This window comes from Poecilia reticulata, linkage group LG1, assembly GCF_000633615.1.
Source record: "Poecilia reticulata strain Guanapo linkage group LG1, Guppy_female_1.0+MT, whole genome shotgun sequence".
Classification (NCBI taxonomy): Eukaryota; Metazoa; Chordata; class Actinopteri; order Cyprinodontiformes; family Poeciliidae; genus Poecilia; species Poecilia reticulata.
The window spans coordinates 8,064,733-8,080,655 of NC_024331.1; the positions used below are offsets into that span (position 1 = coordinate 8,064,733).

Below are 15,923 nucleotides of genomic sequence, written 5' to 3' on the forward strand. Positions count from 1 at the left end.
TTGACCTGTGTGTGTGTGTGTGTGTGTGTGTGTGTGTGCGTGTGTGTAGGTTTGCCCGTCGTGTACTGAAGATCCGATCCATCAGCCAATCGTGTTACAGAGCTGTTTAACGAAATTATCTCCACTTTCAGGGAATTGGGGAGGAAGGAGTCTCTCAAGGTGTCTCTTGTTTCATTTCCCCTGAAATGGCTTCACTTACATGTGATTCCCTCTTTGGTAGTGAAGAGTGTAAAACTGGATCCACATACGTTAGAATTTAGGACCAAATAAATGATAGTTGGTAATAGTTGCTCCGAAATAGCAATAGAAGAAGAAGTAATTTTACGATTAATGTAAATTATTTCAATAAGAAAGACCGTGATGAGCCAATATGGTTTAAAACAAAATAATTTTGGTGGGCTAGTGTGAGAACAGAATCACTGTAAAACCTCTCAGCATGTTTCATTTTTACTTGGTGTTCTGCAGAGTATCGACTTTTCTGAGGGCATTTTCTCTTATTAAAGCTCTCCTTCCCTGGCCTGTCAGTTTAGGACAGGCCATTTTCTGAGATCTTCAAGTCTTGGGAAATTATTTGAGAAGTCAATTCATCTTTAAGCTTCTTCAAACTTTACCCTCAACCATTAATTTGCAGAAATGGCAACTCTGTTTATTAAATAGTTGATTTCTGAAGCCAATCTGTTGAACAGAATTTAATTTGGGGTCGTCAGAGGAAAGTGGACTGATCCCATTTGCACATCACGCTTTTTAGATTTTTATCTGCTTGAAATTAACGTATCGGTTTCCTTCCACTTCATTCCTTAGTCTCTACAAATGACTAAGAGTTGGCTGCCATTTTCCCTAAGGCAGTCATATTGCTGCTTGAGGCCTTTGTAGTTTGACTGAACTCATCTACATTTCCTCTGGGATCAGCAGAGTAGTATTTTAAATTGAATTTGAATGTTGGAGCTCTTTAAAATGTCTTTTATAACAATGATCCAATCTGTCACAGTGGGTTGGAAAAACCAACTGGAAAACCCCCCTTTGGGGTCCCACTCGGAAAATCAGAGAATCAAACGATCCAATGTGGCCGCTCCTCCCATCAACAATAGTAAGCTGTGGTGGAAACGTGTCTATTTTGAAGGACACGCTTGTAAGAGTTAAAAGTGGTGTTTGGATGTGCAAAGTAGAGTTTAAAACGATGTTTGTATATACTATGCATAATGGCTACTTGGTGGAATCCTGATTTCTCCAACTACGTTAACTGGAAAACCTGTGAAGTCATTCCCAGCCCCAATTTCCAACTTCTAAGGTAAAGGGACGCGACATAACTTCAGATTTTCTGAGTATTAGAAGTGCTGGGTCAGTTTTTGAGCACTCTGCAGCGGGAACAAATATTTAACTATTGCGTTAAGTTCCTCAGCAGAAGCTGTTTGCCAGCCTGTTTAATTCCTTTAAAACGAACAATGACCCATCACTAATTAAAATGTGTTCCAGTGGTTTCGTACATTCATTTAGAGGAAACTCATGAATGGGGAAAATAAGGTTTTTGGGAAGCTTCATTACTGTGTCGGTAACAGTTAATCTTAGCTTAAGCTCTAGCTTTTTGGCTAGCGGTCGAACACAAAGTAGGATTTTTTTCCTGTCCAAAAGGTGTTGTGTCATTAGTCGCTCTTTTTAGTGACAGGTTTGCAGGTCTTAACTGTTTGGGCATCAGGTGACATACAGTTTTCAGCTGTGGTTTCTCAAGGCAGAGCCAAGCAAGCCAGGCGAGTATCAAATTATAGCCCTGCTGAGTCATTTCAGTTCAACTACGCTCCGTCTTCCTCCCCATATCTGTAACTAGAGCCGCCTTAGAGGATTACTTAATGCACTGGAAGCATTCTCTCAGTCACGAAGACTCATCCTCACAGTGCCGCAGCTTTGGAAAACGCAATTGCAACTCCATCCATCCATTTTCTTTACACCCTTGTCCCTTAGTGGGGTTGGGAGGTGCTGGTGCCTATCTCCAGCTAACGTTCCGGGCGAGAGGCGGGGTCACCCTGGACAGGTCGCCAGTCTGTCGCAGGACAACACAGAGACACACAGGACAAACAACCATGCACACACACGCTCAAACCCATGGGCAATTTGGAGAGGCCAATTAACCTGACAGTCATGTTTTTGGACTGTGGGAGGAAACCGGAGTCCCTGGAGAAAACCCACGCATGCACAGGGAGAACATGCAAACTCCATGCAAATTCCCGGGCCCGGAATCGAACCCAAAACCTTCTTTCTGCAAGGCAACAGCTCTACCAACTGCGCCACTGTGCAGCCCACAGCTGAAACTAAATGGGCAAAAAACAAAAAAAAAACTGACCAGGAAGTTTGCAGCTGAAAATCTGACTTCTACAACTTGGAAAATGTGGACTGTAAAATGCAGCCTGGTTTATTTTATTTCCCATCTTTCAAGGTTATGGGGCAGACATAAAATTTCAAATCACCGTCTCAGCAAATATCATTGTGATGGGGGTATAAACTGTCCAGTTAGTTTGACGAAGCAACATTTTTCTGACCCAAACCAAGCATGGTGTCCAAACAGTGTCCGACAGAAAGAAGAGAGTGGAAAAACGATTCAACTCAACTCTCGCGGTTAAATAAATCGTTGTTGAGCTCCATCGCCATCATCCTGAAAACTAGTAGATTTTTTTTAAACTCTCAAGTCCCTAAAACTAAACAAGGCAATCCATGTTTTGACCTTGACAAATAAATCTTTGCGCCTACCACAAAATGTCTGTGTTTGTTGTTATTTTAAAAGGGATTTTCAGTCTACTCCGTTTTATGTTTGTGTCGTTAACAATTGACACTGTCGCTGTGGAAAAACGTCAAGTTTGGCCAGTTTCTTCCACTACGTGATAAAACAAGTCTTTTTCTTTATTTAAATGCTCAAAAAATCTACTTTTAATATAAGAAAAGCAGTTTTGGCTGCCAGGAAAAAAACTAAAAACATCCAACTAAAACATGTAGACTAGTTTACAAAAAAAATTGTAGTTGCAACAGTTTTAATATGTTAAATTAAAACTGGCTTGGTAAAAATACAGGTTAAGTTTGTAAATTCAGTTCGACATTTCTGTTGGATTAGTCAACTTGCTGTTTTACAAATTCTTTTGGTGGAAAAAATGATGCACCATTTTTGACCATAACCCTGGGTAAATGTAATTTTGGTGCACAGTGTGAATTCCTTCCACTTGAAATATACCATCCAATTATTGCGTCCAGCTGTCTTTTGAAAAATAAATATTGAACACGTAGACATTACGATGGCAGCTGCAGTTCAACGCACTGTGCAGCTCTGTAGGGTTTAATAGAGTGCCTCACCCTACATTAGATGAAAACCATGTGAGCGCAGATGCCGTCATTTGAAAAAGACAGTGAACTCTTTTAGTTCTGGAGTTCTGACATTCAAATCATTTGGTTTTAAAATTATTTGGCTGTCATGTGTTGTAATAGCAGGAGGTAAAGTGACCTCAGCCTCAATTTTACATAGCAACACGCTACAAATTCCACTTTCGTTACTTATTATGCAAAGTGGTGCAACACGAGAACCCCAAGTTTATTTAAAATTGTAAAATGTTAATTATAGGAAGCATGTTTTATTTGAACTGTAACTGCAGGTGTGTGTGAATGGCTTTCTGTCTTGGCCTTGTGGACTGGAGGCATGAAACTCTTGCATCTCCCCTGATGCATGCTGGGATATAAGCTCCAGCCTCCTTGCATCCCTCAACAGAAATATGAGATGGATGGATGGATGGATGGATTTGCATATATATGTTTGTGCCATATAAGAGCTGCATGAAAACCACAAATATCACAATGGGAAATAATTAGAATATATATATAAACATCTGGTGCACATGTTTTGTTTACAACATAAATGCTAATGGAGGTTCACCTTCACTAAAGTGTGAAGAGGAAAACGTAATTTCATACAATGTGTGAAAATGACTGGCGCAGCAACTGATTTCATTGTTGCTGTTTTTTCTCTGTTTTCTATGATTATCCTGACGATGTTTACAAAATTCAAAATTTCAAACCATTTTTTAGACTTACGTTGTGATGTACAGCTAACTTTAAAAGAAAAAATGTGTGTAACTCGTTATGCGTGACAGCCGACTGCATTCCGGTTTCTGTTGGACTCCCCAGAAGCGGACCTCGTTCTGCTTAATGAGGTACTATTAAGGTCAACACCAGAACCCAACAGCAATGTGTGATACTGGTGGAGACCGAACTGAAACACACTCATTAATCTAGTAAATATTCAATTCTGGTCTCTTAATTAGCTCAAAAAAGTCTTATGTTGCTTAAAAATTAATATGAACGTTTTATGTTTTAGTCTGAAAACACAACATTGTGTTATTGTTGCCAACTCAAGATGTTTTTTTTTAATTAGAGTGAATGATTGGAGTCCAGATACTTAAAGTATCGAATGTGTCTAGCAGTTAAGATAATAAAAGAACTTTAATTAAACTTGGAAACGTGTTTGTTTCAACAAACATTGCACGTCTATTGCATGTGCAGACGTGTCTATATTATTGTTGAATTAAAACTAAAATCACAATTTAAACTAGAACTGCAAGCTGTTATAATGGGTTCCTCGCCCAACCCAGCAGGTTAAAAAAATCAAGTTAACAAAAACGTTTATTTCAGATATTTAGATAAACTGAACTGGTCCAGCTTTAAAGTGCTTATACTAAAGTAAGATCACAGAAACTGGTCATTTTGAAATGTTCAGAGTTCAATTTTGTCCTGATTCACTTTTAAATAAGCTAAAAAAAAAATTTTATCAAGCAAATATATTGCAATATTTTACCTCTGTAACATATCTGATGGCAAAAACAGTGAAATATGTGAGTGTAAAGAAATGAAATTAGAGCTGAAAAATGCCCTGATAAGCAATGACCATTGATGTTGTGTGGATCTTAACTAACATGTACTGACAGACTCTGAGCAGATCAATAGATCCCTGGATTGATTATCTAACTGATTGGTTTGCTTCATTATCAGACCGCCTCTACCCTCTCATAATGATTTATAGATAGTTCGACCTTTATGCTGAGTCGGTCGTTTTGTCGATATTCCACTAAATAAGGTCAACTGTAGGTTGAAAAAAGAAAAAAAGCTTCGTCCCGCAGAGAATTGATGTTGCACATCAAACTCTACGACTTTCTAAAGTTTACCCCACCCATTGGAGCTGACCCACTCTCAACGGCAAGCGCCCCTTTGCAGCAGACGTGAGGCACCGAACCCACCCACTCTCTCGAAATCTGGCATCTGCAGCTCTGACTTAAAACCTGCCTCCGACTCAATGCAGTTGATTTAAGAATTCACAGTGCGGCTGCAGGGCACGCAGCTCGGCTTATGTAGAGTGAGGCAGCGGCTGCCTCTCCTGCATCCCAATGAGACGACGGAGTGGGTGGGGAGGGGAAGAGGGGGCTACACGTCAGCCCCCGCCATTCAACCGTAGCCGACTAACTGCTGCAACCTGGAGAGCGGCGGCTCGACGGCACGCACGACTGAGCCGAATGGGAGAGATCCCTGCATTAAAACGGCCGGTGCCACTTTCCTGCTCTTTGCCTTGGAGCTAAAGCTGACAAGGTGGTTCAGTTGCAGAGCTATTATTAGGACTAATTAGAGGCAAATATTATCCAAGAGGATAGAGCTTGAAGGATGTAAAGGACAAAAACAAAAAATTTTTTGCTCTAATTCTCTCCTGTCTTTATCGCTTGCTTTCAAGAACTTTGACTTTACTTTCCACATAAGTTACTCTGTGTGCATGTGTGAGAGAGTGAGGTCTTTAGTTTGGTGCAGGATGCAAAAACAGCCCAACGTCCCACCAACAACTACAAAGCAAGCGCCGCTCGACAGCGTCCCTTTAAATCCTGAGCACTGCAGTGCTGTTAAATCAACCTCTCGCCAAGGCAGACGACTCACCTCCCAGCGCAGCTTTCATTACAAAATTCATGATGAGGCAGTTCTGCGTTCCCTTCCCTCAGTCGTCAATGTTATCAGGGACAGACCTGGAGCCAGGGAACAAAACACAGGAGTTTTAAACGGGATGGAAATCAAAGAAAGAGAGAGAGAGAGAATATATCTACACCATAAGCACCCAAAACCCAGTTTTACTACTGAATTGCTGTAAATGTCCATCCACAGATTCAAGATCGTGTTTACTTTAGACTAACCCGGGCTCTTTCTGGAGGAGCGGTGAGTTTAGACGAGGCACCTGCGCCCTCGATTCACAACCTCACTCCATCTTGAGAGGATTTACGCTGACACCGCCTGACTTTAGAGTAATTCATCCTCATAAAAACAAGGACCAGAAACGAGGGAAGGAAGGTGAAAACAAAGGCAGGGTCGCGCTCATCCAGAGGCGGCTGCGTTCTGCATCCACTGGGCCCTGAAGGAGCTTTGCACAATAAAGAAAAAAGCTTTGCAGAAATGTTTAGGACGCTCTCATTCTCCTCCACTTCAGCGTCCCTTATACCATCCTAACCTTGTTGTAAGACTTTTTATGAAACCAAATTTGTAGTAATCATACATATAAATGTGCATTTTTTCACAATATTGAACTTTATTCCTGTGAGACTCAAAACTCACGTTAACTGTATGACACTGAGTTTCACGGAGGCTAAACCATCTAATTAATTTAAAGCTTGACTCCTGATTTGTGTACTCTCTCTCTATGTATAATTCAAAGGTAATCTGTGCAGTCCTGCTGCATTCTCCTGCATACCCTTGACACTGCAGCACAGGCAGATGCGTTCATAACTTCCTGCATCAGAGTCGTCGTGCAGCAGTTGGAACGATTGTTTCCTGATTTCGTCCCACTGCACCAGGACCCCCAGTTCCTCCTCGCTCAAACCCGTCCGGTCGTAACTAAGTGTTCTTATCCACTCTCACTTCACCTCCCGCTATTACCGCGTACGACGGACAAAACCCAGCGCTGGAAAACATAAGTTACGTAAAAGAGAAGGGCACGCGAGCACAAGCATCCTCTGGTGAGAGGTGCAGAGACCTGCCACCGTCCCGTCCCGTCATCCAACAGTCTCCCCGCATCATTTACCTGCTTTTTCGATGCTCCCCCCTTTCCTTGGCGCTCCTTGAATCAGCCGTCTTCCTTCGTCCCCTCGCCAGGAAGAAACAAAACGAGCAATTTATGCAACTCAAGCGAAGCGACGTGCCTCTCTTTGTGCAAGCAGCTCTCAGTTTGCAGTCATGCCGGCTGTGTCAGAGTCAAGGCTGCAGCGGAGGAGGAGGAGGAGGATGGGGAGAGTCTATTCCTGCAGGACGAGGGGGAGAACATGCACAAAAAGACGGAGGGGGAGGGGGAGCAACACGGATGATATGCCCTACCTCTTCAGTGTAGTTCAACTTCGACAGTGAGCACGAAACATTTAATTTGGTGCGTTCTAGTAATCTATTTTACTTGTGAATGCATGTGATTTGTACGATAAACATGCTTAAATCTTATTTGTTTAGTCCTCATCGTGCAGATCTTAGCTGTCCAGAAACACCTTGTGTCTTGACAATGGAAAGCCATCTGCATCACTCTACTCTTAGCTACTACCAGTTGTACTTTTATCCCCGCTAGGATTTGAGACCGTCTGTCTGTCTGTCCGTCCATCCATCCATTCATTTTCTTTACACCCTTGTCCCTTAGTGGGGTCGGGAGGGTTGCTGGTGACGATCTCCAGCTAACGTTTCGGGCGAGAGGCGGGATACACCCTGGACACGTCGCCAGTATGGATTTGAGACCGTTCATTGGATAACCTGACGGACTATCACAAGGACTCTATCAGCCCGGTTCTTACTTCACTTTCTTTCACCCAGCAGCCTCACTGACCTGAATAACGCGTCCACCTGCTCACCTGTCCCCAAACACACTTATCGCTGCCTTGACGTCAAGGACAAAACGTGTGTGTCGCCTGACCTTGATTCAGACTCTAAACTGTAAAATGAACTCATCTGGAGTTGTAAGTGCTTAAGTCGTTCCCCTTTTTCTCATTTTCATGGTGACATTTAGGCACGTGGTGAAGAAGACAACGAAAGAGCCCAGAAAGCTGTTAAACATCTCCCTCCCCCTGCAGCTAGTGTTCAAGATAAAGTTCTGTTTTTTTGTTGTTTTTTTTCCATTTCATCCACAGGAAATCTATGGATGAGAACGAACTCTCATTTTTATTGGTCGCTAAGCGAACACCATGCAGTGAAATACATGACAGAGCTTAAAACAGGACAACAAAAATAACTGCTATGGATYAATACCAATGCCAGTTTAAATCAGTAAAATTGGTGATTAACATCAATTTATAACTTTATCGTGTTTAAAGTGCAAGCTGCATCTTACCAACCTTGAAAATTCTGGACAAAATATCTTTTTAAAAGCTACTTAAGGAGTTTGTGGTCCATACGTTTCATTCTGCCTCCCCCACATTCTTCTTATCAAGGAAGCTCTTAGAACCAGAAATCCTCAGTCTGTTAAAAGTTTTTTTTTAAGTGAATAGGGGCAGATATTATAAATGTATTCTTCATTTTCATTCCTGGTTTCTCTTACTTGATACATGAGCTATTCATATTTATTATGGAGTGAATGAAATAAAATGGATAAAATGAAATAAAACATTAAATTACATATTTTAGATTAACAGACTTTAGCACCGCTGTTTAAGGTAAACCAGATGTAAAATGTTACGGGCTGAACATGGAATCATTTCAGATTTTTAATGATCATATTTCATGTTTTTCATTTGTTTAAATAAGTTTAGTGTTGCTTCAGTGGTGCATGTAAAATGATGCTTTGAGAATTATTATTATTATTGTTTTTTGTCTACAACAGTAAATTAATTCCGTCTCACTCAGTCGGTATTGAGCAGCGTTCCCAGCTGCATCCTGCCACTGCATCCACTCTTTTTCTTTTTCCCACCTTCGATTCTTGATGCCTTTTCAAGGCCTTGTCCAAACACAGGTGCATAATCGATAGGCTGCATCCTTTTCTTATTTTTGTATTTCTTCTATCTAATAACACTCTTTACACATTTTTTTTATTTTAAATGGCTCATTATTATGATTGGTACAGGTATGATTTTTTTATGACCCTGACTTTTTGTAAATTCCTTTCTTTACAAAGGAATTTACAAATTCCTTTGTAAATTTGAACAATCAAAATATAGCAAATGCACATTGTCACATTAAAATGGCAGCACGAGAAAGATTCAGGTAAAACGATGAGAACCTATTCTTCATCAGCAATCACGATGAAAGAGTTTTACTACACGCTAATCAACAAAACTATATTCAAAACATGTCACTATCACTCTTTTGTTTCAGTAAAAAGAGAAATTTGTTCAGGTTCCACATGCATAACTGAGGTTGTAGAACGGTGAGACGGAAACAAGTCTCCTAAGATCTCTGTACATCATGGATTACATCCACATCTGCAAGACACGGTGTCAGACAGCCCGTCTTTACAGAAACAATCTGTGCATTCATTAGTCATGAAGTGCTGAGCCAGGCAGGGTTAGAGCAGCTCTCTCTACAATGCAAAGGTAGATGGGAATCAATAAAAATCCTTAGGGGACACAGTCAGATTTATGGATTAGTACTTCTCATCGAAATGGAAGAAAAAAAAAAACATCAATAGAGAATAACTTACCAGTCAAAAGCATAATTAGTTTGCTATGAAGAGTGTATCTCCAGAATCTGCCTTTTAACTCTAATATCAGTCATACAATATTAGCCACAAAAAATTATTAGGTATCGATGCACATCGATGACTGTGACTGTATGAGTGTGATTGTAAAGTTTCTTTATTTTAGTAACTCGGATCCTAACAAGACAAATAAAGTAAATTACATTGTTTATTTCTGCTGTTTTTGCGACGAATGAAAGCCCCCAAACTGAATCACTCCCTTCTGCTGAAGTTTAAATGTTGCAAAGGGCCAACAAAGAAAGATGCTTAATGCAGAAGCTTTATGCTGCGGCCCACACACTCCTGGGGGAAAGACTGTGCAGACTTGGCAGTTGTCCTGCAGACAGTCACTTCCACCGTCCACAAGAAATTAAGCCCAAAAAAAAAAAGAAAATTAAACTGCTTAAGAAGCTGGCTAATCAAGCAGCGCTATATCCAAGCATATAATTTTGAAGTTTAGTTGAAGAAAAGTGTGTTAGTGCAGTAGAAACAAAATGTTCATGTGGCTTCTTTTTATGATTGTTTTTATGATACGTCTGGAATCTTGTCTGTCTTGGAGCTTATGCAAAAATGTTACTTTGAGCAACTTTCAATGCGTTTTACACACGTGAGAGGCGTTTTGTGTTTAACGTGGGGTCGTTGAGGAAGTTTGATTATTCCAACTTCATGGCGTATTCTTGATCATTTTTACAGTTTGCTGAAGAATCTGGCTTTTCAGAGTTCTTTATGCAAGCATACAACTGGAATCGTTGTGGTACAAAAATACATGTCTTTTGCATTCTTTTTCTATGTATGTGATTTTATACTGATGTCATGTTCAAAATAAAATAAATAATAAAGTTAAGGGAATGGATAAAGTATGTTATACAAGTGTAGGAGAATTAGTTCCATTTATTCTTCTAAGCGCTACTACCTTTATGACATTTCAATAATTAACTTTAACTTTCTTCATTTATGCAAACTGAAGTGAAAGAAATAGTGCTGGATGCACAGCAGCACACATTACAAAATCATTTTGGTGTTTTTAATTCATTATATCTCATTCACTGTATTTTGAAAATCTGAAGACGCACATTGTGATCATTTTAGTTTGAACGTTTGTTGATGTTTACCTGCATGCGATCCAAGTGAGCTCACATTTTCCAACTCCACAGATAAAACCTTTGTCTCCTTTTAATCTTATTTTGAGCTCATTTTCATATATTAGGTGTTTTAAACATTAATGCTAGTCGTTTCCTGCCTTATACAACCCATCATTGACTAACCGACCACACACAGGTCTGGCTAGCTATTATTATTATTAGAAAACCTCCTCTTAAAACCACGCTGAGAAAGTTGTAATTTTCCGGCATAATGGACTTGCTTCATCATTTGTTGTAAGTGTGGGGATAAAAGATTGACAGAACAGAATACATATAGAAACTCTCGATGATCTACCGCTAGCTATCCTGAAACAACAGTGCTGCTCTCACCTGATCTCCTCACAGACCTCTTCAAATCTCTATGTAGTTAAAATCCCCAAAATAGCTCTGTGGATTCATAACTCGCCTCCTGTGTGCTGTGAAAGGTTCCTGTAATGATCTGCACTGTGATGAGGAGACAGTTTGATTTATGTAGGGATTTTTTTTAGCTTCCTCTTGCGTAAAAATGCAAAAAATAACCGCAGAAAAAAAAGAAGTATAATCAACCTTGTTTTACTTGTATAAATCCACATGCCTCTAAAGCGGAAGCCCCTCATATTTTAAAGATCGGGGTTATATTATTAATGTTTCCTCTGCAGTCTCCTTCGTGCAAGTGCCAGCATGTTCTTCTGTGATGTTGTAGGTCATATCCCTCTTTGTGAAGGGCACAGTGGCCTCCAAAGCGATTCTCCTAAGTCCGACGGGAGGGGCGGGTTTTCTTTGGATATTAGGCTGCTGTCCATCATCCGTGCTGCACTCTGAGGTCCCCAGAGACACTGAAGGAGGGGAAAGGAGGAGCTGGAGGGAGGATGGAGAGTGGGGGAGAAGCGGAGGAGTTGCATGTAATTCTGTGTGTGCATGTCTATCAGTCACTGAAGCCCCCAGACGTGGGGAGGTGTGCTCTGCTGCAATGCGTAAAGACATAACAGCTACATCCAGACAGCAGACACGCTGACTGAAATGCCAAATGACTGACTGGTTGACAGGAGAGTATTACACGGCGCTTGTGAACTGACAGGACAGCTGATTGCCTTGCTGACTTCGATTTTTTTTATTTTCTTTTTTTTAAATCACAAAGGATTTCATTATTCGGAGAGTTAGTGAACATCAGACCAGAGGGAAGCGATTAGAAAGAATTTTGGGAAAAGTATTTTATTGTAGTAAATAAAATGACTGCAGTCGAAACAAACTTGAAGCGAAGTTTGTGGTGTGTTGGGTTTATCTCAAATGCTGGCGACATCCGATCTGAAGGTTTTTAATATTTTCGACTTGGAAAATCAGGTCGAGTTTCAAACCGTCAGAATTCTAATGTGTAAAGTTAGCGGTCGGCTAGCAGTTACATGTTTGTTATCAAATATGGCTGCCATGTGGAGAAAAGATTATAGAGACTTTATCAACACAACAGTTTGTATCTCATCAAATGATTGTCGAGCATAATGCTGTTCAATAGTTATTTGCGAACATGTTATTTCAGATTAGATGTAGAGTTAAATTCATTAGCGCTGGTCAGTTAGCATCGCAACAACAGATTCCTCTGTTTTCAGACTTACTCTCTACTTGTGCACAGCATCACAAAAAAAATCCCAGCTTAAACTTCTCTGTGGATAGCATCAGACCTCCTCTGACACTCAGTACTGTGTGTGATGCTAGCTGCTATTAGCAACAAAAGCGGACAACAACCTACTTCTCTCTGTTTTATGCATCAAAACACTACAGGAACATCCTCGTATGTGAGTATGTGAGTGTGTAATTAGTCAGAATTTCATTGGTGTGTTTGTTTATAAGGAAAACGTCGCTGCTCAACCTCCAGGAGGTGGATTTTCAGTCAGAGGTCACAACGGATAGTTTTTAGGATCAATTGTCTGAGACCGTGTTGGACTAAAACATTAAACTGAACATAAAGAAACAATTATGTGCAAGTTGATTTACTGTATAATCTAAATTTATTTTTTACCAAAACTTTTGATTGACTTTTGTAGAAAAATTAAAATAAATTATTGCACCACATTATATTTAGCCCCCAAAATCTAAAGTAACAAATCCTTTTTACAGTTTTATCATTAAACAGCTTAAATATCTTATCTTGGCAGTCTGTGTGTCTGGGATTAACAGAAGCAACTCAATAAAAAAAAAAAAACCTCTCTATCAACAGAGTGATTAGGTTTCCACCCAAGCATGACATCATCAGAGCCATATTGTGGTGTCAAAAGGTCCTTCGCTCCCTGAGGTCCAACAGGAGGACAAGGGACTGAGGAAGGAAGCTGCTCAGTGTGTCAACTGGAAAACCTCCAGTGACACCGAAAGACACTGGAGACATGACATCCTCTTCCCGAGGATGTCATGTCTCCTCGGGAAGAGTTTCCTGACTTACAAGAGAAGCAAAAGAAAATCTTGTAAAGTAAATGAGAGCGAAAGGACAGACGATGATGCTGTCTCTCTAAACTCTCAACTACTGTGCAGCTGCTTTTCAGGTCTTGTTGACCTCGATCATCGGGCAACAGAACCGCCCCTCTGCATCGCCCGCATCCCTTAGCAGCCAGGCGCGGGCCGAGCAAATCCTCCCGCTGCCTCGGTTCTGATTTATACTCGTCGTCTCCGCACCTGCCTGTGAGGGGAGAAATAAAATACCGCAGGAGGCAGGGCTCCCCCTTTCTCCTCCACAACAACGGCTGGAAAGCGTCCAGACTGGAGTGCATCGTGCCCTAGAAAGCTAGTGCAGTGGAACTGTCACGGAGCAATGCGGAGTGGAGAGCAGGGGGAGAGTGAAAGAGCGCCGGCGGCCGGATTCACGCCCACCGCTCTGACAGCTACGAGCTCGCAGGTCGTGGTGCAAGTAGGTGGTGAAACCAAGAGTTTTAGAAAATGGATTTCTGCATAAGCTGCTGCACTCTCGTCATTATGTAAAACGTGCAAACAACCGTTTTTATAAAGAAAAAATGCTAAAAGTGGATGCTCTAAGATAACGACTCATCAAATCAAACTAACAAAAATACATGTGTAAAGACTTAAAAATGTCTCTTAGCAAAAGTTTTCACACCCTTTGAACATTTTATCACATTACAACCCGAGATCAGTATAAAACAATTTGCATAATTTGCATATTCGAATTAAATTCGATTCAAATTCAGTTTTCAAACATGAAAATGGGAAAACCTCAAACCTTTCATGCGTAGTGGACAGCCATCTAAAAGCCATTGTGTTTCTTGTGGGTTTTTATGTTATAAAGGCACACAGACCACTGAAGTGGACCATACATGGTCCATCATTCAATACACTGCCAACTACTGGCCATCCACTGCAAGTGTAAGATTTTCTTTTTTTTTTATTTTATCCAATATGGCAGACTGATGAAAAAGCATGCTGACCAACTCAAGGATATGCAGTCCATCCTTCTACTGTAGAAAACTCTTCCAGAAAAAATATTGTAACATCAAGTAACCCCTAAAGACCAACACTAGTGATGTATTTTCCAAATAACTTTGTATTTAGAGATTATAACTGATCACCTAGAAAAAAAGAATTCCTAGATGTTTTTTTTCCCTTTCTTTTTTTTTCTTACAATTTTTTTTCCTGACCATTTTTATGCCTTAAGAAAATCAAAAATACTTTGGAAAAAAATCCTGACAATCATTTTTCATGCATGAAAGGGTTAATTTCGAAGCGTAATCAATAGATTCTCAATTAGATTTTGGTCTGGACTTTGACTATGCCACATGGATATTCTTTCATCTGAACGATTCTATTTTTTTTTTTCATGTATCAAGTCTTTTGCTGCTTGTAACATATTTTGTCCTGTTAACACCGTTATTGAACTCCACCCACATTTCATAATGATTGCTGTGCATGAAGCCTTCACAGACACTAAACATCACACAAGTGGACTCGGTTTACTTATAAGGTGACTTGATGATATCGGGTCAAAGTGAATTTTATTTAGGGAAGCCAGTGAACAGAAAAAGAAGTTTTACGTTGGCCGTTCGTTGCGACTGTCTTCTTATTCAGCCCTGCAGGAACAGAGGCTCAGAGAGCTGAATGTGCTCTATAGAGGGGCATTTCCATCTGAGGAGGCAATTTGCACTCCAGGCAGTTCCTTGCAGAGTACATCTGACTGGACGTTGATGTTTAATGGATGCGCCTTTCAAAAAAAAAAAGCAAAAGAGAAAATCTTTTATCAGAGATTTAAATGTTTTAATCTTTGTTAGGAACAAAGTGTTTTGCAGAAGAAGAAGAAGGAAAAAAAAAGGCAAAATGTCTTTCTGAATTATCCTTCTTGGTGTTCTTTGAGTTAATCTCACCAGATTTCATCCCAGTGATTTAAAAAAAGAAAACAAGAACAGCCCCGACCCGGAGAGAGCGAGGCAGGGAGATACGAGACTCGGCATCGTCAACGTTGTGTTGTGCAAGGAAGGCGTAGATGCGGGTAGAAATGAATTTGGGTGTGCAGTTTTTTTTTTTTTTGTCACAGCAGGAGAAGCCAGTCTGTGTGTTTGCTGGCTGCTCACAGAAGTCATCCCAATTAATAGCAGAGTGTGTTTGGCTTAAAGCAACATTCCTTAAATTAGAAAACGAGATGTTGTCCAACTTGGCCAGATGAACGACACACATTAGTGCCTGCGTTTCTGTGAATATCACTAATGTTGAATCAATTATCTCTGTCTGTCTAATCTGTCAACATTCATGCTTTCTGAGCTGCAGTCGTCACGTTTTTGTTTTTGTCATCTTTTTGCATAGTTCCTTTCTTCCTCCTCTGCCTCCACACACACACACGCACACACTCCATGCATTGATGGCATTGATGAGGACGATTGCGCTGACACAGCAGTCTGGCATTAACCAGGTCTAATGTCTGATGACGGTGAGAGTATGTTGGAGTGTAATGGCAGCTTTTTGGCCCGCAGAAATTATTAGTTTTTTATGTACAGTATCTCCTTTCAAGAAAAAAAAATTAATTAAATTAATCATATGATAGTAGATTTGTTATGTCTATTTGTAGCATATCAGGAAATAATTCACCTACTCTTACGGACGGATTAAGGAGCTCA

The 15,923-nt window shown here is 40.4% G+C and overlaps 1 protein-coding gene across 2 annotated transcripts in view; it reads right to left on the reverse strand.

Annotated features, from left to right (window-relative positions):
• The window catches only part of cplx2a (complexin 2a), a 17,474-nt gene extending 10,183 nt beyond the window's left edge, over window positions 1-7,291 (reverse strand). The window contains exons 1-2 of one of the 2 annotated variants that reach the window (XM_008415562.2): window positions 7,083-7,291; window positions 5,947-6,032 (exon numbers count right to left, since the gene is read on the reverse strand). In XM_008415562.2, the coding sequence (XP_008413784.1) occupies window positions 5,947-5,977 (31 nt within the window). In that variant the 5' untranslated portion in view covers window positions 5,978-6,032; window positions 7,083-7,291. Of the gene's footprint in view, window positions 1-5,946; window positions 6,033-7,078 lie in introns of both variants that reach the window. The other variant, XM_008415482.2, reaches the window with a different exon arrangement.
• Between the last annotated feature and the right edge of the window lie 8,632 nt (window positions 7,292-15,923).